General features: G+C 49.3%; 3 protein-coding genes across 4 annotated transcripts in view; 1 reads left to right on the forward strand and 2 right to left on the reverse strand.

Annotated features, from left to right (window-relative positions):
- Positions 1–1,641, reverse strand: part of LOC115074922 (snaclec 5-like) — a 27,425-nt gene extending 25,784 nt beyond the window's left edge. Inside the window, exon 1 of the mRNA XM_029574897.1 lies at positions 1,583–1,641. The gene's annotated coding sequence lies outside the window, so the exon portion shown is untranslated. The remainder of the gene's footprint in view (positions 1–1,582) is intronic.
- FAM216B (family with sequence similarity 216 member B) overlaps positions 1–9,489 on the forward strand; it is a 17,672-nt gene extending 8,183 nt beyond the window's left edge. The window contains exons 2-4 of the mRNA XM_029574919.1: positions 140–268; positions 2,251–2,371; positions 9,075–9,489. Coding sequence (XP_029430779.1) covers positions 152–268; positions 2,251–2,371; positions 9,075–9,202 — 366 coding nt within the window. The 5' untranslated portion in view covers positions 140–151 and the 3' untranslated portion in view covers positions 9,203–9,489. The remainder of the gene's footprint in view (positions 1–139; positions 269–2,250; positions 2,372–9,074) is intronic.
- Positions 9,490–11,199: 1,710 nt separating this feature from the next.
- Positions 11,200–26,097, reverse strand: part of RNF20 (ring finger protein 20) — a 62,342-nt gene continuing 47,444 nt past the window's right edge. The window contains exons 18-19 of one of the 2 annotated variants that reach the window (XM_029574892.1): positions 21,577–21,678; positions 11,200–14,691 (exon numbers count right to left, since the gene is read on the reverse strand). In XM_029574892.1, coding sequence (XP_029430752.1) covers positions 14,515–14,691; positions 21,577–21,678 — 279 coding nt within the window. In that variant the 3' untranslated portion in view covers positions 11,200–14,514. The remainder of the gene's footprint in view (positions 14,692–21,576; positions 21,679–26,097) is intronic. The other variant, XM_029574891.1, reaches the window with a different exon arrangement.

Below are 26,097 nucleotides of genomic sequence, written 5' to 3' on the forward strand. Positions count from 1 at the left end.
CATTGGTGCTTAAGCCAAGAACAAAATTGGATGTTGAAGTTGTTGCTCCTCTGGTACTGAGCAGGATTAGCAGAGTAATACGCCAGTGTTAGGGTAACTCACACTAAGCCATCTCCCAAAATACTCCTCCTTTTCTCAGATACCCATCTGGATGAAGAGAGAGAAAACGATGGAAGGGAAGAGCAGGGAGCAGGCAGATGTTCGGCCTCCTGCAAAGGTCCCTCATATCCACGTCCCCCCGTCCTGTCGGAACATGAGCTTACTAAAGGTGAGATGGGAGAGCGCAGCACGCGAGTTGGCATGAAAAAGCAGTCAAGCAGTGGTGTCTTGAGACAGAAATATTTGGGGGCGATAGGGGGCAAGCTAAGTATGGAGGAGGACAAGCCAAAGTGACATTTATTTTTATTTATTTAGCAGACTTCTAGCCTGCACAATCTAAAGTACTTGGCGGGTTACAAGGAAGAGACATCACCACCACATGAATTGGAAGTAAAAATTATAAAACATATGCAGGACAAACAACAAACCACCAAAAAATACATAATTTAAAACAAAGAATAAAACACACCACAATGGCTGAACACCCCAAAGATGTCTGTCACATACACTAATAGTCAAATGCCTGCTCAAAATAAAAGGTTTTCACCTGTTTTCTAAATGTGGAATAACATTGAATAGCGCGGATCTCCTCACAACCCCTACCTTTAAAATGGCTACAAAAGAAACAATAAGAACAAGTCCAAATGCCTCCCAGTAAAACTGCCATTAGAAATATTTACTAGCTTCAATCAAGTAATATGGCTATGAGAATGAAGCCTCTGCAGGAAGGGACAACGTCTCAATATAAATCCCACACTCCAATTCTGTAAAGGAAAATTAGTTTCTTGCCTGATAATTTTCGTTCCTGTAGTACCGCGGATCAGTCCAGACTGCTGGGTTTTGCCTCCCCCCCAGCAGATGGAGACAGAGATGTTTTTAAAACAAAACTCCGCCTTATATAGGAGAGTGGCAGTATTACGTAATGTCTAAGCGTGATGGCTCCCATAAGATGCCATAACTATGTACACTAACTCAAACTAGAAACAATTACAGCCTGGTCACTGAACCTCTGTAACACCTGAACCTATAGAACCACTTAAGGCTAATCAAATCAAAACCTCTGCAGACGTGGAAAACCTCCGAGAAAGAGAACTCCTTCAGAAAAAACCCACAAGCGGACTCTCCCCCCCCCCCCCCCCCCCCGTTCATAATTCCTTTTGGGCGGGACTCTGGACTGATCCGTGGTACTACAGGAACGAAAATTATCAGGTAAGAAACTAATTTTCCTTCCCCTGTACGTACCCGGATCAGTCCAGACTGCTGGGATGTACCAGAGCTGTTCTTACCTAGGATGGGAGCCAGAGAAGCCCGCTTGCAGCACACCTTCTCCAAATCCTCTCGACTCCGCAGCTTGCACATCCAACCTGTAATGCCTTGCGAAAGTATGTAGAGGCTTCCACATAGCCGCTCTACAAATCTCCTGTGGAGATCCGGGTACGTACAGGGAACGTGAGATTAGCTGGTGAGTTTTGAACATGCTTACCCAGCTAGAACAGACAGAGGAACAGCAGCACAAACTATCACTCATCCTCTTGCTAGGTTCGTGCACCTTAGTGGGAAGCCTTTAAGCTAATGTCATGTCCTGCTGCCGTGTGGCCAGTTTCAAGGTAAGGGCAGTGAGATCACACCATACCGCCTGAGACTGGCCTGGCAGAAGCATGAGATTACATTCGTTTAAACACTGCTCCTGCTGCTGGCGCACTAGGGTAGGGGTGAGGGGCAGTGAGTTGGATTTGTGGGTCATTGCTCTGTCCAGCTCAGACCGGGCAGGGATTTAGGTTACCCGTGCCTGATCCAATCTGACACCGAGATAGTAAAGGGATGGCATGCCATTTTTTGGGGGTGCTACTTGCCACCCCATAGCAATGCCTATGGAACAAAGGAAAGAGAGAACATGAGACAAAAAGAGGGGGCTTGGAAAAAGAGCACGATGCAATTACAACAGAGGAGGAAATAGAAAAGAGGGGAGGAGTTGAGGCTGATGATCAGAGTCATTAAAAGGGAAGTGGTTCAGGATGAAACATCTCTTGATGCACCGTCCTGCCCCAGAATACATATAAAGGAGCAAACAGAGGTGCTAGGGAGAAATAAGGAGTCTTTTTCACTTAAAATGGTCATATTTTGCCTTCTATCACTTTCCCCATGTGGTAGGATCTGTGGCCAGGCCAGAAGCGCTACCTGTACAGCATTATGAGTGTGTACGACACAGCGGCCGGCAGGAACCTCTTGTACCGGCGGTACCAACTCAAGCTGCAGCAGCAGAGTGCACTGGGTAAGGAGCAGCACCGCCAAGCATTGCCATGCTTTCAGTTCTAAGAAACATAGCCTGGCTGCAAGGTTTATGGGCGAGACGTTGATTCTTAAACAAAACAGATCTAGGATTTTCTCACAGTACTGCATGAGTGATATTCAAAAGTCATGCAGTGTCGAAAGATGGAATATAAATCAAACACACATTCCATTTTAGACACAGCACAGGCAGCAGTGCAAGCTTCCTACACACACACACACAGCTCCAGCACAGAACAGAGATAGCACAGGCAGCAGCACTACAAGCTTCCCTCATACACACTGCCCCTCCAGAGAACAGGGATAGGAGCAGAGTAAGCCACACACACACTGCCCCACCACAGAACAGGGTGTTTTATATATACACACACACACACACACACTCCCCCATAGAGCAGAGCAAGTACAGAACAGCAGGCTTCCCTCATACACTTACATATACAGCCCCACCATAGAACAAATACAGCAGGGCAGGCTTCCCTCACACACACACACACACGCTGCCCCACCACAGCACAGGTGCAGCAGTGACAACAGAAGTGCAAACTTCCTTCTCACACAAGTACTGCCATTAAGTATTCACAGAGCTTCTTTGGTGATGTATTTGATGATAAGTTATTATGGGCACCTCTTAATCCTTCTGCATGAGCCCCTGGGAAATTATAGGGTTGAATTAGGAGCAGAGTAGCTTTTTTTCTACTCCAGTTTCACCCCCCTCCCCTCCTGATCTCCGCAGGCTGCTGCCTGGGAGGGGAGGGGCTGGAGGAAACAGGGCTGTTCCCCATCCCATGAGAGTGACAGAGGAGACACCAGCAGGTAAGAATAATGCACTACTCTCTTATACCTCCTGCTGGCCATGACTGAACCTTGCAGCCAGTTGTAGGGGGTGGAGCTACCCTGTGGGAGGGGGGATATAGAGTGGTTAAAGGAAAATTAGTTTCTTACCTGATAATTTTCGTTCCTATAGTACCACAGATCAGTCCAGACTCCTGGGTTTTGCCCCCCATCTAGCAGATGGAGACAGAAGTTTTCAAAACAAAACTCCGCCTTATATAGGATGGTGCCACCTACAGTCCGGCAGTATTACTCAATGTCAAAGCAGAATGGTTCTCAAAAAACAAGCATAACTATGTACAATAAACCTTCAACAAGAAAAAGAAATAACCGGTTCACTTAACCCTCCTAGGAACTGAACCTGTAGAACCACTTGAGGATGGTCAATCCAATTTCTGCAGATCTGAAAACAAATCAATCAATAACTGAGCGGACTCTCCCTTACTTCCATGCATTCCCCGGGCGGGACCTCTGGACTGATCCGTGGTACTACAGGAACAAAAATTATCAGGTTAGAAACTAATTTTCCTTTCCCTGTACGTACCCGGATCAGTCCAGACTCCTGGGATGTACCAGAGCTTTCTTACATGGGATGGGATCTGGAGAGGCCTGCTCTAAGTACTGCTTCTCCAAACCTCCTCCACCCGGTGCCTGAACATCCAGTCTGTAGTGTCTGGCAAAAGGTATGCAAAGACTTCCAAAGTAGCCGCCCTGCAGATCTCCTGCGGCGAGACCATTTGACACTCCGCCCAAGAAGCCGCCTGCGAACTGGTAGAATGACCCAACGGTACAGGCTTACCACACAGCAAATATGCCAAGCCTATAGCCTCTTTCAACCAGAGTGAAATCATAGCTTTAGATGCCATATTTCCTCGTTTCGGACCAGCCCACAGCACAAAAAGATGGTCCATCACACGAAACGTTAGTAACTTCCAGATAATGCAACAACGCCCGAACATCCAGCTTCCGTAAGTCTTTAGACATAGGATCTGACTGGTCCAAAACAGGAAACGACGGAAGCTCTGCTGACTGATTCCCGTGAAAATCAGACACCACCTTCGGAAGAAAGGAAGGAATCGTCCACAAGGACACACCAGAATCCGAAATTCTCAAAAACGGCTCCATATAGGATAGAGGCTGGAGCTCCAATACCCTGCGAGCAGATGTAATAGTGATAAGGAAAATCACCTTTAACATGAGATCCTTTATTGTAGCCGTTTTCAGAGGCTCAAAGGGCGCCGTTCAGATTCCAAGAAGGACAAGGGTGCCTGATCGGGGGACGTAAATGCTTTGCCCCCTTTAGGAAAGGAGCCACATCGGGGTGAGCAGCCAACGCCATGCCTTGAAAGGGAACCGTGCAAACCACCAAGAGCTGCCACCTGAACCCTTGGCAAGTCCAGATTGTAAGAAACCTAAAATATCCGACACAGAAGACCGAATAGGAGTAATTACCTGGTCCACGCAACAAGATTCAAATAGTCTCCACACGCGCACATTCGCAAGGTTGGTAGGTGTCTTGGCGACCAGAGAATTGTTGCCACCACAGCGTTTGAATACCCTTTGCTCCTCAGGCGGCGCCTCTCAAAAGCCATGCCGCTAGACAAAAGCGATCAACCTCTTCCAACCACACGGGCCCTTGATGGAGAAGGTCCGGGAGCAGTGGCAACCACTGGGGACCCGCCACTGCCAGATTGACCAGGTCCGCAAACCAAGGCCATCTCGGCCACTCTGGAGCTACGAGGATGACTTCTGCTGGGTTATCTCCACGCTCTTGAGCACTTTGCCTATCAGCGGCCAAGAAGGGAAGACGTATAGCAGCACGTCGGTCGGCCAGGATAGCACCAGGGCATCTACCCTTTCTGCTCCTGTTTCTCTGCGGCAACCGAAGAAGCGCGGAGCCTTGGCGTTCTGAAACGCTGCCATGAGATCCATGCAGGGTACACCCCATGTGTCTCATATGAGCTGGAAAGCTTCGTCTGCAAGCTCCCATTCCCCGGGATCGAGGCGCGCCGACGAGAAAGTCCACCTGAACCTTGTCTACTCCTGCTATGTGAGACGCTGCAATACTTACTAAATGCTTCTCCACCCAGCTGATTAGCTGCCGGGCTTCCGTGGCCACTGGCTGGTACTTGGTTCCTCCTTGGCAATTGATATAAGCCACCGTGGTCGCATTGTCGGAAAGAATTCTGACTGACTTCGCCTGGAGGAGAGGGCGGAATGCTTCAATGCTAACCACACTGCTCTGGTTTCCAGACGATTGATCGACCACAGATTCTTCATGGGACCACTGTCCTTGTACCAACTTCCTCAGACAAACCGCTCCCCAACTGAAGAGGCTGGCATCTGTGGTCACCACTGTCCATTCGGGCACCTCCAGGGGAACTCCTCGGGATAAGTTGTCTGAGATAAGCCATCAATCGAGACTGGAGCGCGCCGTATCTGTAAGAGGGAGAGGTAAATGAAACTGTTTGGAGACTGGATTCCAACGCGAAAGCAACGCTGACTGTAAAGGATGCATATGAGCAAAGGCCCAGGGCACCAACTCCAGGGTGGAAGTCATGGAGCCGAGAACCCGCAAAGAATCCCGTACTCTTGGGAGATGGTTGGCCAATAAGTCCCACACTTGTGCTTGTAGCTTGACAATTCGGCCCGAGGTAAGGAACACTCTCCCCTGTTGAATGGAGAGCTCCCAAAAATTCCAAAGACTGGGTGGGCACCAGTCGGCTCTTGGCCAAGTTGATCACCCAACCCAGTAATCGCAGAAGTTGAAGCACTTTGCGAATTGCCAACTGGTCGAGTGACTCAGACTTTGCCCGAATTAGCCAGTTGTCCAGGTATGGATGCACCAGGAACCCCTCTCTGCGCAGATGAGCTGCCACCACAACCATTACCTTGGCATTCTGGGTGCGATGGCAAGACTGAAGGGCAAAGCTCGAAACTGAAAATGGTGTCCCATCACCGAGAACCTCAGAAACCTCTGGTGGTTAGCCCGAATGCCTATGTGAAGATACGCTTCCGTTAGGTCCAGTGACGTCAGAAACTCTCCTTTTCTTACCGAGGCAATGACTGACTGTAACGTCTCCATGCAAAAACGTGGCACCCTGAGGCAGCAGTTTACGCCCTTCAAATCCAGAATGGGTCGGAAGGACCCCTCTTTTTTGGAGACTACGAAATAAATGGAATAATGCCCTTTTCGCTGCTCTGCCTGAGGAACCGGGGTGATGGCGCTGAGTTGCAGAAGGCGTTGCAAGGTATCTTGTACTGCCTGTCATTTCTCTTCGTAACTGCATGGGGAGAGCTGAAACCGCCTCAGAAGGCGGTGTGCAAAATCTAAAGCATAGCCTTGATTTATCACAGTAAGGACCCAATGGTACAACCCATTCCTCGTAAAATAGGGACAATCTGCCCCCGACAGCTGGAACTGAAGAATGGGTCGGCGTCCCTTCATTGGGAAGACTTGGCCCTAGATGTGGACTAGGTAGCCCCGGTTCTGCCAAAGCATCGGTCACAAAAGGGCTGAGACCAGGACTGTTGGCGACCGGACACTTGCTGAAAGGAAGAAGCTGGAGCTCTGGATGGATGAAATCTCCGATTCCCTCTGAATTGAGACCGTGAAGAAAAGGAGCCCCTCAACTTGGGCCTATCCTCTGGCAGTCTGTGAACCTTGTTCTCCCCTCAGGGACTGAATCATATCCTCGAGGTCCTTGCCAAAAAGCAATTTACCCTTGAAAGGCAACGACCCCAGCTGAGCCTTGGAGGAAATATCCGCCAACCAGTTTCTTAACCACAGGAGCCAACTAGCCGAGGCTGCAGACACCATGGATCTGGCCGAAGTCCGTAACAGATCATAAAGTGCATCTGCACTATAAGCGAGCGAAGCTTCCAGACGCCTTGCTTGCTGTGCTTCTGCATCGGAAAGGCCAGCATTAGCCTGTAACTGCTGAACCCAGCGAAGGCCTGCTCGTAATGCAAATTGCTGCTGCACATAGTTGTCCGCACTTCCAGTGCAGAGGCTTCAAAAATTTTCTTGAGCTGCAGCTCCAACTTTCTATCCTGCAGGTCCTTCAGGGCTGTAGCACCCATAACCGGGATTGTGGTCTTTTTTGGTGACTGCGGACACCGCCGCGTCCACCTTGGGCACCCGCAGTATGTCAATTGCTTCCTCTGGAAGAGGATATAGCTTATCCATAGCCTTGTTAACTTTCAATCCCAGACCCGGGGTATCCCATTCACTATATAGCAAGTCCGTGGCAGAAAAATGAAAAGGAAAGAAGTAGCCGGGCCCCTCAGACCCAATAACAGGGTTCATGGCCCCTAGCCTGGACTCCTCTGGCGGCCCATCTATGCCTAGCTCTCCGAGTATGGCAGGGATAAGCGGAGCCAACTCCTCCCTCCTAAACAGATGGACCACCCTAGGGTCATCTCCTTCCACAATGTGAGAGCCTCATGCTGGATCCTGTGGATATTGATCAGGGTCTATATTCACCCCCATCGGAGAATTGCCCTGCGGGTCCTGGTCCCATGGGTCCGTATCCTGACCCGTGGAATCAGTATCGGTCTAATAAGCCCCTGTACGCAAAGGGTGCTTAGCTTTGGAGGACCCAGAGACTCCCTTAGACTTAGTCCGCTTTAGAGAAATTAAGAGCCACTAGAGGAAGTTTTACCCCCAGCCTGCAGCTTCCCTTCCCTCCTGGTTTTAAAAGCCTTATGGAAAAATAAAATAAACTCCGGGGAGAAGGAGGAAGAGGAGTCAGAAGCCCCCTCGGGGCTATCCTCCGCTGCAAATGAGACTGTAAAGGTTCGCTTCCTCCAGGAAACCCTGGCTGATGAAAGAGAGGAGGCGAGAGAATCCCCTCCCCCATAGCTGCACAAGTCGCTGATCTAAAAGTCTCCAAAATGGCCTCCATTACAGCTGATCTCGGTGCAGCTAACACTGAAGGAGATTGGGCAGCCTTGCATTTAATCATTTTTGCGGCCCTGGAGGATCCCTCCCCCCTGGGAAGACACACCGAGCACAGCCCCTCACGAGAAAGACACGCGCCGGCCAAGCCACAAGCGCGGCACGCAGATGAACACAGCATCGGGCCTGAGAAATCTAAAATTCAATTCTGTAAAAAATAGAAAAATAATCGTGGCCCACCCAAGCACCAAGTCAGGGAGGGAAGAGAACCGCAGCGCCGGTGACACTGACAGAAAATGGAAAAAAAAAAATTTTTTTTTTAAGACTTGCCCGGCAGTGGTCCACGGCCCTAATCCAGCGGGGTGAAGTGAACCGGGCTCCCCGGTGTCGCACCCAGCTGCTAGCTTGGAACAAGAGGGCCCTTGACCCTGTAATGCAGCTGCCTCAACAACCAGCGGGGGATGGTCCCCTCAGGACCTTACAAACCCCCCACCCCGGGAGGCTCAGGACAAACTTTTTTTTTTTTTTTTTTTAAATCAAAGTAAAAAAGTTTTACAGACCGAAAACTCTCTAAAACTCACTACACTAACTCCAATGAGCAATCAGCACAGACTATAGGCATTGCACCTCCACCATCTGCTGGAGACAGAGAAATACTGGACTGTAGGTGGCACCATCCTATATAAGGCAGAGTTTTGTTTTGAAAATTTTTCTGTCTCCAGCTGCTAGGGGGGGGGGGGGGGGGCAAAACCCAGGAGACCGGACTGATCTGGGTACGTACAGGGAACCTGATTTCCATCCTCTCTTCCCCCGAGGGCAGCCCTGCATCTGAGTACCAGCATCTTGTTTTCTAGAAAAAAGGCACTGTGTATTCCAATTCCATCAGTCATGATTAACGGGCAGTCCTTGCTAGCCCTATCACTAAGTTGCTGATTTCACTCCCTTAATCCAGGTTACCTGACTCCTGAGGAAGTCACCCATTACATGTCCCATGTGAATCGTTCTGGGAAGGATCCAAAGAAGGAATGGACCCCAAAGGGAGCCATGAACCTGCACTCCAGAACAAGAAATGTTTCTTAAACATCAGACGAACGCAAGGTTCATCCCAAATTTTCAAAAATTTCAGATTAAGAAAATGAGAAAATGAACATCTGGCAAAGAGAAACCCTATTTTACTGTGGCTTGTACTTTTCTGTTTTAAAAATTTGGAAGATTGCTGCAAGGTTTGGTGACTGCACTTTTAATAAAAAGAGAAGCAAAGCAAAATCATGCATTTGGTGTGCAGAAAATCAAAGGTCAACTACCATTTTATAGATGAAGTAATAGCAGGCACCAAACAAGAAAGAGACCTGGGGATCAGCATCTCCGATGGCCTCAGTGTGCTGCCTATTGTGACAAAGCTAGTGGGTGCATAAAAAGGAGAACTTGTAGAAAAGGGGAAGTCTATCTCTACAGGTCCTCTGGTGAGACCCCACACTGAGGTCTCTGTTCAAGACATTGACAAGGCAAAGGCAGTTCAGAAGAGGGTCACCAGAATAGTGCATGGCTTGCACTAAAAGCCATATACAGAGAGACTGAGGGTGCTAGATGACCTCTGTAGAGAAAGGGGAGGTAGAAAAACAAACATACAAAAAGTTAGCAGGTTTCAATAAAGTATCAAACAATGAGAAGCTCATGGACAATAAAAAGTTGTTATATGAAACTGAAGGCAGGGAAGCTCAAAAGAAATGCAAGAAAACACTTTTTCACTGGGAGGGTGGTGACTCCTGGAAAAGGTTTCCAGACATGGGAGGAGCCAAAACTGACAACATTGAAAAGGACCTTAACTGGCAGAAGCAAGAAGTTCATAGATCAAGTAGGACCCATGAGAGCAGAGGCCGATTCAGCAGCCCAAGCAATTCTAATCCCCTGACCTTGCTTGTTTTGTGCTTTAGACTATTAGATAACGACGTGAAATGCTTAGGAATGCAATGTCTCACGCCACAATGGCTAAACATTTACAAGTGCGGTACAGCATCAAGGGCCTGCAAAGCAGGACAAGATCCATAGCAGCTTGACAGACCCATGGTGCTGGGCCAGATCCTGTCACTTCGGTTTTGCATTTCTTTGTGGTTACACCATGGTTGCAACCAAAGAATCAGTGACTTTCAAATTCCCAACTCTGGGAACATTATCAATGAAAACGTACAAACTTTCCATTTGCTCAAGCACTCCTCTGCTTCAGGTCTCATTTTTTTATATTTTTCTGATGCCTCATTTGATGAAAAATGCTTTAATTCAGAAAGCACTGAAGAGTGGAGAGAAAGGCAACCATGTACGTTCCCATAAGACCTCACAGGCGATGGCATCACACAGCAGGTCAGGCACGGGAGATGGTGCTTGAGATGCTGATGGTTATAGGGATGTCATTAAGGCAAACACCTGAGATCTTGGAAATGGACAACTAAGACTCTACTAAGAAAGGAAAGAGTCTGCCAAACTGAGAACTATTTGTTGTAAGAGCTTAAATAGCTGCAATGAGGCACCCGTGTGCCAAACGTGTCCCGCTCTCCTGCATCATCTCAGAGAGCAATTTATTGGAGCTGGAAAAGCATATCTGGAAAATATTCTCCTTTTTAAGCACTTTTCAACACACAGTGGAAAAAGCACTTCTGCGGCAATTCAATCCATCTGTCTGGAGGCTCAGTAACTTTCCTCCAAGTGGACTCACCTTCTTGAATTTTGTAAGGTAGAGGTCATTTTCAATAAGGTGGCATTAGAAATTTCTGGAACATCTGTGCACTCTTTGTGACCCTGGGCAAGTTACTTCACCCTCCATTGCCTCACGTACAAGCTTAAGTTTGTGAGCTTCTGGAGACAGGAAAATACCTTAACTGTATCTGGATGTAACCTGCCTTGAGCTACAATGAAAAGGAGCTAAATACACAAAATTAAAATAGTTTTTGCTTCCTTCCTTGTCTGAGGACCTGGAAAGACTTGGAGAGAGGAAGCAGTCTGGATCCTGGCAATAAAGAGGCAGAGCCACCATCCCTTTACCCCTCTGCCTCCCAACCTCAAGAAAGTGGAATCAGACAGCATGCTGGCAACTAACAAAACATTTTATTGACCTGCTTCACAAAAAAAATGCCATTTCTACATTGTAAACACCTCGATGCTCTGCACAATCTATGGCTGCTGACTCACCATCAAGAGACTGAAGAAAAACAAGAAGCAAACTAAACTGTTCAGCAACACTGAAAAATAATCTATATGACTGAACATGAAGAACCAAACGTTAGGCAAAAATCGCTTATATTAGAGATAGAAAATCTAGATAAAATAACTCCAAACAGTAACAAAATACGAGTACTCTTGCATCGACAGAGCACAGTAATGTCGCAGTACTCAGCTACTTGTGGTGCTGCTGTTCTGTTTATCACCAGAAGATTGCAAGTGGCAATACCTGGATCCACAAAATGAGGGCCCAAGATGACATGAAAAGGAGCTGGCAGCAAGTCATTTCAGCAAACTGGAAACCCCTTGCCCAGAAATAAAAATGAGGTTTATCATTTCTGCAAGATGACTCCCCAAGAGCCTACAATTTGAGCACAAGAAGGTGCTACTCTGGAAATTCCTGGAACTGGTGCATGGGTTCACTGGGTGTGGATGGTGAAGGGACGGGAGCTAAACTTGCATGTCGGAGTCTGAGCACAGTGTACAGGACCAGCAACAGCCGACAAGGTGGGACATTCCTCAACCAGCCCATCAGCAAGACATCCAGACTCTGCTGCATCTCACAGCAATCCATACCATGTGTGGAAAAGGCCTGGCGCTGGAATTCATATAAAAACAAAAAAATATTTCCAGTTTTCCCCAAAAGAAAAATCTATATTGTAAGACTTTCTAGTTCCTAATATCAGGAAGAGCCTCTATTCCTTGCTGCTGAGTGAGACTGACATGCAAACCTCAGAATATGTTTCTTCCTGAGTGGATACAGTCAGAATGCAAAAGCATTAACAAGGCCACTGAAGCTGCTTCCCGAGCTCTATACACAAAGCAACCCAGAAGACCCCCACATATTCTAGGATGCCAAACCTCAGATGGACTGAACCAGCCCAACCGGCGCAGCAGCCAGTGAGAGAATGCAAAACCTCCTCTGGCCTGCTCTCTGCCATCTCTGTTCCCTCCTTGTTTTCTTTTCATGCCATTTCTATTATTTTCAGATGTCATTCTAGACTTTTGCTCCCACTCACCTGACCAGCTCCTATAATGCTGCCTGAGCCCCAAGGCACATTTGTATGTTCCTCCCTCCAACACGGTATAATAAATCCAAAGATTCAGAAAGCAGATCCTGAAATCCCAGGATTTTATTTACTTGGATCAGGATGGCACTTCCTAAAGCCAAGTGTAAAAATTGACTAAGTCACAGAGCAGGGAAACACACAGGAGCCACCAGGAGGGAGGGTCAGAGCAGGGACACACACGGGAGCCACCAGGAGGGAGGGTCAGAGCAGGGACACACACGGGAGCCACCAGGAGGGAGGGTCAGAGCAGGGACACACACGGGAGCCACCAGGAGGGAGGGTCAGAGCAGGGACACACACGGGAGCCACCAGGAGGGAGGGTCAGAGCAGGGACACACACGGGAGCCACCAGGAGGGAGGGTCAGAGCAGGGACACACACGGGAAGCACCAGGAGGGAGGGTCAGAGCAGGGACACACACGGGAGCCACCAGGGAGGGAGGGTGAGTGCAGGGACACACACGGGAAGCACCAGGAGGGAGGGTCAGAGCAGGGACACACACGGGAAGCACCAGGAGGTAGGGTCAGCGCAGGGACGCACACGGGAGCCACCAGGAGGGAGGGTCAGAGCAGGGACACACACGGGAAGCCACCAGGAGGGAGGGTCAGTGCACAGACACACACGGGAAGCACCAGGAGGGAGGGTCAGAGCAGGGACACACACGGGAAGCACCAGGAGGGAGGGTGAGCGCAGGGACACACACGGGAAGCACCAGGAGGGAGGGTCAGTGCAGGGACACACACGGGAAGCACCAGGAGGGAGGGTCAGTGCAGGGACACACACAGGAAGCACCAGGAGGGAGGGTGAGCGCAGGGACACACACAGGAGCCACCAGGAGGGAGGGTGAGCGCAGGGACACACACAGGAAGCACCAGGGAGGGAGGGTCAGCGCAGGGACACACACGGGAAGCACCAGGAGGGAGGGTCAGTGCAGGGACACACACAGGAGCCACCAAGGGAGGGTCAGCGCAGGGACACACACGGGAAGCACCAGGAAGGAGGGTCAGTGCAGGGACACATACGGGAAGCACCAGGGAGGGAGGAACACACTCATAAGCCATCAGAAGGAAGGGTCAGAGCAGGGATATACACATAATCATCAGCAGGATGATTGGTTCATGAACACATCCATAGGTATCCATCAAGGCAGGCACTCAGTAGAAACAGAGGGTGTGTATGTGTGGGTTTCATTCATGCCCAGAGACTTCCCTTACTAGGATAAGATAGTTGGGCTTTTTCCCAATGCCATTCAGTGCATGATCTAGAAGCCACATATGACACTTCCACACTTGCTCAGGAGCTCATTTCTTCCACCACTTTCAGAATATAATGAAGCTTAAATGTGCATTTTATGGTTCTGAGCTGATAATTTAATAGGACTCTTGAAGGATCAGACAGATGGTAAGAGGCCTTACCAAGGCCCAGTACTACTGATGTAAAATGAGCAGGGCAAACAAAACAAGGATGTTTTCTGTCTGCAAGAGGAAACAGCTGGAATGTAGAGTGGCCCCCATATATTGCTGCTGCTGCAGAGGTGACACTTATTTGGGAGGCAGCTTTGCTCAGCTCTAGTTACACATCTGGCTGCTCGGGAGTTAGGGTAGACGCCTCTGGAAAGGGCGCAGACTCCAAGCAATTTTGTTTTTTTGCTGACCCATGCTTTCCTCTGTGGTAGTTGTGTGTGTGGTAGAGAAAGTTGAGGTGAACAAAAATGAAAAAGATTTCCTCTCTGGCAGCAACACAGCTGCAGGAAGGCCTGGAGTATTGTGCGCCGCTCAGCCAACTCCCTGGTGGGAGCTCCGATCCAGGCGGCTCGAGTCGAGAACACGGCAGGTACCGTCCCTGAGGGAAGGATGAATCCAGCGCTGCTGTCACAGTGACACCCCAAGGCCAGGCAAAGAATAGCACCATGGGGTCCAACTTACAGGAGAGGCCATGGACAAACATGTAGACCAAGGCTAGGCAGGGTGGTTTCCCAATGACAGCAGGCTCGGGAATGCAGTAAGCAAAGTGGCTTGCAGTCTGACAGCATGAAAATGTAGGACATTATCCACCTTGTAAATACAGGTCTCTGGAAGCACAAGGGTGCCCATGGAGGGGGCACAGGTTATCATCCTATATAGATACGGTGGAAGTCGTTGGCACCAAAGGCAGCGTTGCATTTGGGGCACTTCCGCTGGCGGGTGTCATAGCGGGTCTTCACACACTCAAAGCAGAAGACATGGAAACACTTTGTCAGGACGGCATCCATCTTCCGCATGTTACAGCATGGGCAAGTGAGGCGAGCCTGCAGAGGGAGCGAACGAGAGACAGATGTGAGGCAAGAGCGTGAGCAGGGAAAATCCTATCCCCTGCTGCAGAAAGCACAGGCGCAGAACTATTGTCCTGCCATTGGCTCAGGGGGCACAACCAGCATCTGCGCTGCCACCCTCCCCCTCCCCCGCTGGTTCGGAGGGGCACCACCAGCATGTGCTGCCACCCTCCCCTCCCCCGCTGGCTCGGAGGGGCACCACCAGCATGTGCTGCCACCCTCCCCTCCCCCGCTGGTTCGGAGGGGCACCACCAGCATGTGCTGCCACCCTCCCCTCCCCCGCTGGCTCGGAGGGGCACCACCAGCATCTGCGCTGCCACCCTCCCCCTCCCCCGCTGGCTCGGAGGGGCACCACCAGCATGTGCTGCCACCCTCCCCTCCCCCGCTGGCTCGGAGGGGCACCACCAGCATGTGCTGCCACCCTCCCCTCCCCCGCTGGCTCGGAGGGGCACCACCAGCATCTGCGCTGCCACCCTCCCCCTCCCCCGCTGGCTCGGAGGGGCACCACCAGCATGTGCTGCCACCCTCCCCCTCCCCCGCTGGTTCGGAGGGGCACCACCAGCATGTGCTGCCACCTTCCCCTCCCCCACTTAATTTTCTCTCTCATGGGATAAGTAATAAAAAATCTCAAACATTCCTTTGAAAATGTGAAAGGATGGACAAGTGAAATGCTCTTGCTTGGACAGAAAAGAGTCATTTTCAACTGCTGGGTGACTGGCAAAATCAGCCTGAGGAACTTATTCAGCTAACCTGACTCGGGCATGCTGCTGAACATACCCAACTATCTAAAAATTGGCTGGATACGTTCAGGAGTTCTCTCTGGCAAAGCGCCAGGTGAGCCGGATCACACTGATAATTGGTACCGGGAGATCCATCAAACCACATAGTCCATGTTAAACAGCATAGCCCTGCCCAGATTCCCTCCCCTATTACAATGTATTTGCATGCATACATTTCTCAAATCCATGCAAAGCAGCTTATTAATAGGCAATCTGATGTTAATAATTTAACGCGGCTGATTTCGAAATTTGTCAGTTGTGTTAACTATATCTATTGAGGAAACTAATCTAATGCGAGGGTCCGCATTAGATTTAAAGGGCCATGCAAAAGGAAAAAACAATGTAAGAAAGAAAAATGTGTGAGGGAGTCAAAGCTGACATCCTACTCGCTCTGAGGCAGCCCCGACATGCCAAGTGTTCAAAAGGAAAATTAGTTTCTTACCTGATAATTGTCATTCCTGTAGTACCGCGGATCAGTCCAGACTCCGGGGTTTTGCTCCCCCTCTAGCAGATGGAGCCACCTACAGTCCGGCAGTATTACTCAATGTCAGAGCAGAATGGAACTCTCAAAACCATCCTAACTATGTATAATACAAGAAACTGAACCCTCCTGGGACCTGAACTTTGAAAAAAAAACCCCACTTATTTATTTAATGATTTTTAATATACCGGCGTTCGTGGGGCACATCACACCGGTTTACAATTAACTCAAGAAAGAAGGAAATTACAATAAACAGGGAGTGGGAGCAGGCGAGAAAAGGGCGGTTGAGGACAAAACGTTAAAAATCTCTGTGAATCTGAAATAACGAAATAGATAAGAACCGAGCGGACTCTCCCGTTCTTCCATGCCTCTGACGGGCAGGACTCTGGACTGATCCGTGGTACTACAGGAATGAAAATTATCAGGTAAACTAATTTTCCTTTCCCTGTATGTACCCGGATCAGTCCAGACTCCAGGGATGTACCAGAGCTTTCTTACCTGGGATGGGATCCGGAGAGTCCCGCTCTAAGCACTCCCTCTCCAAATCCTCCTGAAACTGGAGCCTGGACATCCAATCTGTAATGTCTTGCAAAAGTATGCAGAGATTTCCACGAAGCCGCCCTGCAAATTTCCTGCGGTGATACCATCTGACACTCTGCCCAAGACGCCACTTGTGAACATGTAGAATGGGCACGTAGATCCGTAGGAAGGGATCTCCCACTAAGGAGATGGGCCAAACTAATAGCCTCCTTTAGACAACGAGCTATAGTAGCTTTGGACATCTGCTGTCCTCGTTTAGGACCGCTCCACAGCACAAAAAGATGGTCAGTCACACGAAACTCACTGGTAACTTCAAGATAACGCAGCAAAGCTCTGCGAACATCAAGCTTCCGCAAGTCGCTAGCCAAAGGATCCAAACGGTTTAAGTCCATGAAGGCTGGCAGCTCCATCAATTGGTTGACATGAAAAGAGGAAATCACTTTCGGCAAGAAAGGCAGAACCGTCCTTAAAGAAATGCCTGAGTCTGAAATCCGCAAAAAGAGTTCCCTACAGGAAAAACGCCTGGAGTTTCGACACCCTACAAGCCGAAGTAATGACCACCAGAAAAATCACCTTTAAGGTAAGATCTTTTAGAGTCTCTCTCTTCAAAGGCTCAAAAGGCGCTGAGCAAAGGGCAGTGAGGACTAAATTCAAACTCCATGATGGATAAGGATGCTGAAGCGGAGGATGCAAGTGTTTTGCTCCCTTAAGAAATCGAACTACATCCGGATGTGCTGCTAACACTACACCCTGGACAGAACCATGCAAACAACCAAGTGCCGCTATCTGCACTCTGAGAGAACTACATAACTCTTTAGAAAGACCGGATTGTAAAAAACACAGAATATCCAACACCAAGGCTTGGGTAGGTGCAACCTCATGGTCCAAACACCAAGACTTAAAAACTTTCCATACTCTAACATATGTGAGATTGGTAGAAGCGTAGCTACCACAGCCAGAGAATAGCCTTTGCAAGTTAACCTCTGCCTTTCAAAAGCCATGCCGCTAGACAGAAGCGATCGACGTCCTCCAAACAAACAGGCCCTTGATGCAGCAGGTCTGGGAGAACCGGAAACCACAAAGGACCACCCACCGCGAGATTGAGAAGGTCCACAAACCAGGGATGTCTCGGCCATTCTGGAACTATCAGAATGACCTCCATTAGATGGATCTCTACCCGCCGGAGCACTTTGTGGATCAATGGCCAAGGTGGGAAGACATACAGCAGAACTTCGGTGGCCCAAGGCAACACTAGGGCATCTACCCCTTCTGCTGCCGTCTCTCTGCGACAAGTGTAGAGAACCTCGATGCTTTGGTATTCTGAAAAGTTGCCATCAGATCCATGCTGGGTGTGCCCCATGCATCGCATATGAGTTGAAAAGCGGTCTCTGCCAGCTACCATTCTCCGGGATCTATACGGTGACAACTGTGAAAGTCTGCCTGCACATTGTCCACACCAGCGATGTGAGATGCTGCTATGCTTACCAAGTTTAGCTCTACCCAGCTGATCAATTGGCGAGCTTCTATTGCCACTGGTTGACTTCTGGTTCTTCCTTGGCGATTGATGATATACACCACCGTGGTCACATGGTCTCAGCGAATTCTGACCGATTTGCCCCGGAGAAGACGATGGAACGCTTGCAATGCTATCCATACCGCCCTGGTTTCCAGTCGATTGATCGACCAGAGCTATTTGGTGGGGGACCAAAGTCCCTGCACTGATTTTCCTTGTCATACCTCCAGGGGAACTCCTCGGGTTAAATTGTCCATCACTAACCACCAATCGAGACTGGCTCGTGCTGTCTCCGTAAGCGGTAAAGGTAGATGAAAAAGCTCGGAGACTGGGTTCCATCGGGAAAGTACTGCGGACTATAAAGGTCTCATATGAGCAAAGGCCCAGGGTACCAGTTCTAATGTTGAAATCATCGACCTGAGAACCTGTAAATAATCTGACTCTGGATGGGTGCTTGAGCATTAAACATCAAACTTGGACTTGCAGCTTGGAGATGCGTTCCATGGTAAGAAAAGCTCTGCCTTGCTGAGTGTCAAAAAGAGCACCCAAATATTCCAACGACTGAGTGGGCTCCAGTCGACTCTTGGCGAGATTGCCCACCCAGCCTAGGGATTGCAGGAGCTGAAGTACTTTCTGAATTGCCTCCTGGGCGAGCACTTTTTACTTCGCACGGATCAGCCAATCGTCCAAGTAAGGATGCACCAGTAGCCCCTCTCTGCGGAGATGGGCTGCCACCACCACCATCACCCTTGGTGAATGTCTTGGGTGCTGTAGCCAGACCGAAGGGTGGAGCCCGAAACTGAAAATGCTGATGCAGAACTGAAAACCAAAGAAACCTCTGGCGGTCTGACTGAATGCCTATGTGAAGATAATCTTCCGTGAGGTCTAAAGATGCTAGAAACTCTCCCTTGTGAACAAAGGCAATGACAGACCGAAGCATCTCTATGCGAAACCGGGGGACCCGGAGACATCTGTTTACACTCTTAAGATCCAGAATGAGCTGAAAAGATCCCTCTTTTTTTTGGGACTATGAAATAAATGGAGTAACGGCCCTTCCTTCTTGCCTCTGGAGGCACTGAGACAATGGTTCCTAGTTGCAGAAGTCGTAAAGTGTCCTGCATTGCTCTTCTTTTGGTTTCGTACCACACGGAGAAATTGGAAATCGGTCCAGAGGACACCGTGCAAAATCTAAAGCGTAGCCGTCTCTTATCACAGTAAGGACCTACTGGTCCGTCGTTACTTTGGTCCATTCCTCGTAAAAAAGGGACAGTCTGCCCCCTATCTCTGGCACCGAGGAATGGACCTGCGCCCCTTCATTGTGATGCTTTGCACTGGAAGCAGACTGGGATTTACCAGGTCTGCCAAATCGACGGCCCCGAAAGGTCTGGGACCAAGTCTGTTGCATGTTAGGCGCTTGCCAAAAAGGGGCTGTGGGCGGTCTATATGGGCGAAATCTTCAATTCCCTCTGAATCTGGCCCGAGAGGCAAAGGAACCTCTGGATTTCGGTCTATCCTCTGGTAATCAATGAATCTTATTCTCACCCAGAGATTGGATCATATCTTCTAGATCCTTACCGAAAGTAGTTTGCCTTTGAAGGGCAAGGACCAGTTTCTCAACCAGAGGAGCCTATGAGCCGAGACAACTGAAACCATGGATCTGGCCGATGTGCGCAAAAGATCATGCAGTGCATCCGCGCTGAATGCCACCGAAGCTTCCAGATGACCTGCCTGGACCACCTCCTCATCCGATAAGTCAGCGTTAGCTCGCAATTACTGAACCCAGCGGAGACCCACTCGTAAGGCGAAATTGCTACAAATAGCCGCACGTACTCCCAGTGCAGAAACTTCAAAAATCCTTTTAAGTTGCACTTCCAATTTCCTGTCTTACAGGTCCTTGAGTGCTGTAGCTCCAGTGACTGGAACTGTGGTCTTCTTGGTAACAGCGGACACTGCCGCATCTACCTTGGGGGTACTCGAAGCAGCTCTAAAGCATCCTCTGGCAGAGGATATAGCTTGTCCATGGCCTTACTCACTTTCAAACCCAGATTCGGGGTATCCCATTCTCGTAAAAGAAAATCTGTAGCCGAGAAATGAAAAGGAAAAGAAGAAGCAGGGCCTCTCAGACCAGCAACACAGGATCCATAGCACCCAATTTAGATTCCTCTGGGGGACATTCAATGCCCAGTTCAGCTAAAATAGCAGGAATAAGGGGACCCAACTCCTTTTTTCTAAAAAGGCGCACTGCCTTTGGGTCATCCCCCTCCACAACATGCGTCCCACGCATTGCGCTATGGTGCTGTAAATCAGAGTCTACGTCCACCCCTTGCGGGGGTTTGGGCTGGAGGTCTGGGTCATCTGGATCGGTGTTCTGACTAGAAGTATCTGGAGTAATCTGGAAAACCCCTGACCGACGGATACGTTTAGGCTGAGTAGGCTCTGCACCTCCCTTAGGGGTAAGACCTTTGGGTAGGCGCTAATTTCTGAAAGTAAAATGTGTGGCTTGGCTGCACATTTTACTTACTGAATCGCGCGGGAATAACTAATAGGGCCATGAACGTGCATTTGCATGTTGCGGGCGCTATTAGTTTCGGCGGGGTTGGACGCGCGTTTGACGCGCTATTACCCCTTACTGAATAAGGGGTAAAGCTAGCGCGTCAAACGCGCGTCCAACCGCGTGTTAACAGTGCGCTCCGCAGGAGCACTGTACTGTATCGGCCTGCAAGTAAGCACACAGCCCAGACTGTAGGCCCCCATCTGCTGGAGACAGAGGAACACTGCCGGACTGTAGGTGGCACCATTCTCTTTATAGGCGGAGCGTTGTTGTTGTAACTGCTCTGTCTCCATCTGCTAAAGGGGGGGCAAAACCCAGGAGTCTGGACAGATCCGAGTACGTACAGGGAAATAAAAAAAATGTGTCCGCACAATGATGGCCCTGCCAAACCTGTAAAAAATCAAAGTGTCCCCCCACCCCAATAGAAATACATCACTCCAGGTTCTCCCCCAATGGTAAAAAAAAGATTTATTAGGATATAGAGTCTCCCAAAACCTCTCTCTTCCCCCTCCCCAATCCTCCAAGACAGAGAAAACTTCATTGGTTTCTAATGGGACCCCCTACCAACCCCCACCCTCACCCCCTATCCTCAAAATAGCAAATTTGGCTCTAGCACTGGAGCCTGGGACTTCCCCTGGCTCTGGGTCCGGTCAGCACCATTTTTCAAAATGGCACGGACCTGCCCTTGCCCCAGTCACATGGGCAGGATCAGGTCAGTGCCACTCGTTCTCAGCCAGGTAGAGGGGGATACTTTATTGCGGAGCTGTCACCGCACGAGGAAATCCTTTCTATTTTTAACATTTGGCATGTTGGGGCTGTCTCGAGTGGCAGCCCCGGAGTCAAGAGATCAGCTTTGACCCCCCCCAATATATTTTTCTTTTTGACGGAAAAACAGCTTTAAATATTGATCCCCAGAGAAAGTACAGCACAGCCTGGGAGATAAAGAATAAAAGAGACTGGAGAGGACAGGTGAGAGCTGACGGGGCCGCCTCCCCACCTTGTACTCCTTGATCTCCTCCATCAGGATCTCATCACAGTTGGGGACCATGTCTGGCTTCTTGGTGGTCTCCAGCTTTCTGCGCAGGCGGGAGATGTCTTCCTGTAGGGAGAAGAAGAGGCTGAACATTTTGCCAATCACTGCACGGTATATGGTTCCTTCCGAGGGCCACTTTTTTGGGCATCGCATTCAATTCTTCTAACAGGCAGAAACTCCGTGGATGTGCACATAACTGATCATACAATCGCCTGCCACCATCTCCTGCATGAATATACTCAGCAGAAGAAACAGCGCATTGGATAAGGCAGACGTCAGTCACAATCACTACAATTTTATCAAAGCCTTTCAACTGAGAACCTACTTAGAAAACAGCTGTCAGGGAAGAAGTCAAACACCACAATTGGGCATCAGCACATACACCCTGAACTCCACTTTACCAGGAAATATCAGGACCTGGAGATGGGGAGGGGGAAGCTGAGGTGACTGCCCCTCAGGCCATGTAGCTTGGTTTAGCTTAATTTCCTATACAGAAAAGGAAAATTGGTTCTTACCTGCTAATTTTCGTTCCTGTAGTACCACAGATCAGTCCAGACAGCGGGTTGAGCCCCCTCCCCAGCAGATGGAGACAGACTAAAACTGAAAGGGTATCCTGCACCAGGACAGTGCTCACCCTGCATCCCTTCAATATAAACATTATCAAAGCAAGAAAAGGTAAAGTTAACCAGTAGAAGATAAAGCAAACAACACCCAACATGTAACTGGAACTATCAACACGTGAAAGAACCGCTCTTACATATTCCGGTGCCTTGAAGTTCTGATAGGAAGGAACTGGATCCAAAATGCTAAGAACCAAACAAAAAAAGGAAGAAACCTTCGAGCGGACGAATCAAAAAGAAACCACAGCCCAGGCGGGAGTCTGGACTGATCCGTGGTACTACAGGAATGAAAATTAGCAGGTAAGAACTAATTTTCCTGTCCCTGTACGTACCCGGATCAGTCCAGACAGTGGGACGTACCAAAGCTTCCCTAAAGAGGGTGGGATCGAGACAAACCCACTCGAAGCACCTGCCTGCTGAAGGAGCTAAACTCTGGCGCCTGGATGACGAGGCGATAATGACAAGCAAAATTATGCAGAGACTTTCAAGTAGCCGCCCTGCAGATTTCCTGAGGAAAGACCGACTGACTCTCTGGCCAAGAAGTAGATTGTGCATGCAAAGAATGGGCCTTCAGACCCTCCGGAACTAACTGGCCACAACAGTTATAAGCAGACCCAATGGCCTCCTTCAGCCAGCAAGCAATGGTAGCCTTAGAGGCCTTGTTACTTCTAATAGGGCCGCTCAATAGGACAGAGATGATCAGAGATGTGAAATTTGTTAGTAACCTGTAAGTATTGGAGTAGGACTCTCTTTACATCAAGACGCCTGAGGTCACCACCAGGTGTGCTTGCAATAACTTCAGGAGAAAAGGCAGGAAGCTCCACTGACTGAATGACATAAAAAGAAGACACGACCTTTGGAAGAAAGGATGGCACCATCTTGAGGGAAACACCCGAGTTAGAAAAACGGAGAAAGGCTCCCGACAAACAAGGCTTGGAGCTCGGACACTCTCCTGGCCGAGCAAATAGAGACCAAAAATACTGTCTTAAGAGTGAGGTCTTGAAGCATGGCCCACCAGAGGGGTTTGAAAGGCACCTCGCAAAAGGCTTGAAGCATCAAATTGAGGCCCCAGGACGGACAGGTGGGTTTAAATGTTTGGCCCCTTTAAGGAAGCGAATGACATCCGGATGGGTCGCCACCATGTAACCATCGATACGCCCAAGGAGGAAACAGAGTACATCCGCAGAGCATTGAAAGACAAACCTTTGGAGAAACCAGACTCTAGGAAGGAAAGGACCTGAGACACCGGAGGACTGCACGCCTGGACTCCGGCCTCAGCCCATGCATTCTCAAACACTCTCCATACCCGGACGTAAGTGAGAGAGGTAGATGTCTTCTGTGCCCGCAAGAGAGTGGAGATAACTTCCTCCTTATACCCTTCCTCAGGCGCTGCCGCTCAAAAGCCAGGCTGCTAGACAAAAGCGATCCATCTGATCGAAAAATATTGGTCTTTGGCGGAGCAGGTTTGGGAGCTGTCCGAGGCAAAGAGGCCAGTCTGTTGCGAGGTTCACCAGGTCCACAAACCATGGTCTCAGAGGCCATTCCGGCGCTACGAAAATGACCTCGCTACGAGAAGCTGCGATGCTGACTAAATGCCGTTCCGCCCACAAGATAAACAGATGAGCCTCTGACGCCACCGGATGACTCCGGATGCCACCCTGGTGATTGATGTAAGCCACTGAGGTCGCACTGTCAGAGAGAACTCGGACTGACTTGCCCCGGAGAATTGGAAGAAATGCCTGTAGTGCCAGGCATACCGTCCTGCTCTCCAAGCGACTGATGGACCATTGCGCTTCCTCTGGGGACCACAGCCCCTGTACAGACTCTCTCAGGCATACAGCTCCTCAACCTGGGCGCTCTGGAACTTGCAGACTTCTGCTTGCGAACCTCGGATGCCATGGCTGCCCCATTAAATCCCCCCCCCCCCCCCCCCCCCCCCCCCCCCCCGGGACCTCTGCTACGGGCTGCGAAGAGCTGGTGGCCCTCGTCTTGTCTGGGGCCAAAGCCACGGAGGCTCCTTCTCCCTCTCCAGCACAGCTCAAACACAAGGACACCTCATTCAGCTGCGTGGACCACAAATTGCAAGCTTTACAGGCTGCCATGTGCAGCTTTGGCGCCAATAAATATAGGCGAGAAACGGCGGCCTAACGGAAAAAAACCTGCTCCGGTGCTTGCACACAGGCCGTGCATGTGGTCTGCCCTCAGAGCTGCATGCCTGCACAGGCCTCACTTAGCACACGGTGAAGAAAAAACACCTGAACAACCTGCCTGTCAGCACCCCAGATCCCCCAACGGCCACAGCAGCTCAACATTTATTTATTTATTTATTTATTTATTTATTTATTTATTTAAAAGTCTTCTATACCAATGTTAGTCGAAACATCACCTCTGTTTACATGGAACAAAAGCAACGGAAATTACAAGTAACAGGGGAAGGGTAAGGGGTACAAAAAAACCATAAGGAGAACAGAGAAGCATAGGAACAAACAACAAGTGAACTATAATGTCATAAGAACAAGGTCATAGTCAAATTCAGGTCATGATCTCTCTTTTCAGCGCCTACGGCTCCCACTGAAGAAAAACAGCCCTTGCCGCCAAGCTGTCCTGACCGAAGCTCCAGTTTCTCTCTTTTTTAAACAAATTTAATAAAGAAATCGTAATACTTCCATGCCAGGAGAAAGACAGCCTGAAGGAGGAGACCTCAGAGCAAATAGGGAGCCATTCCCCTGCCTATCAGTCCCTCTGGAAGTAGCAGGCTAAAGCCAGACAGGGATAGCCAACCGCCTGTTCGCCTGGCTCGACCTGAGGGATGGTCCACAAAGGTACCTAACATCTCAGGAAGTACTGCATCAAGTTCTGTCTTCTTTCCTTTGCTTCTTTTATTTATTTTGCTCAGAATGCAGGATTGCAACTCTACCATATGCTGGAGACAGAGAAATACCAAGGGACTGCAAAAGGCACTCTCAGGATATGCAACAGTGCCTCAAAGTTTTGTTCTCTGCCTCCATCTGCTGTGCTAGGGATGAAAAACCCATTTGCCTGGACTCATCTAGGTATGAACAGGAATAGGCCATAAACAATGTTCACACTTTTCCTCATTTTGATATTTTAAGAGGAGTAGCCTAGTGATGATTAAAAGCAGCGGGTTACGACCCAGGGAAACCAGGGTTCAAATCCCACTGTTGCTCCTTGTGACCTTGGGCAAGTCACTTTACCTCAGGTACAAAATTAGCTTGTAAACCCTGTGGGGATGGGAAATACCCATAGTACCTGAATGCAATCCACTTTGACGTACACTTTGAAGTGCCGAAAAGTGGAATATAAAAAAAATCTAAATAAATAAAAGTTTAATCCTTATGATCTGGCCAGTGTCCAAACAGTTGTGTGGCAAGACATTAACTCCTTATATTAGACAGATTTGCAATCTCAACTAAAGGCTAAAGGACTGTCTTCAACTCACGGCTCAGGGGTTCTTAACGTGGGGATCTATGGATGGGATCATCCATAGATCAACAAACCAATAGAGCAAGTTACTGCACTTCACAAATATCCCAGCAAAAAGTGCAGAAAAGGAATTTAGTCCAAACCATAAGATTCAGCAAAGCTCTACAGAGCAGCGAGGTTTTTATTCATTTTTAGGCGGCAACTCCACAATTTCAAATTAGCAAGCAGATTAGAATGCGTCCCCCGACACGGTCCCGTCGGGGGACGCGCGTCAGGAACGGGGGCAACTGTGATTGGCCCCGTCTGACCATGTGACCTGTCAACCTGAGTTCGCGCCAACTCCGTGTGGTTTAAATGCCTGTCTGCATCTAAGATGGACGCGCTCCCTGCCATTTTTGAATTCCTCAGCATTCAGGTATGT

Source organism: Rhinatrema bivittatum, chromosome 13 (genome assembly GCF_901001135.1).
Source record: "Rhinatrema bivittatum chromosome 13, aRhiBiv1.1, whole genome shotgun sequence".
Classification (NCBI taxonomy): Eukaryota; Metazoa; Chordata; class Amphibia; order Gymnophiona; family Rhinatrematidae; genus Rhinatrema; species Rhinatrema bivittatum.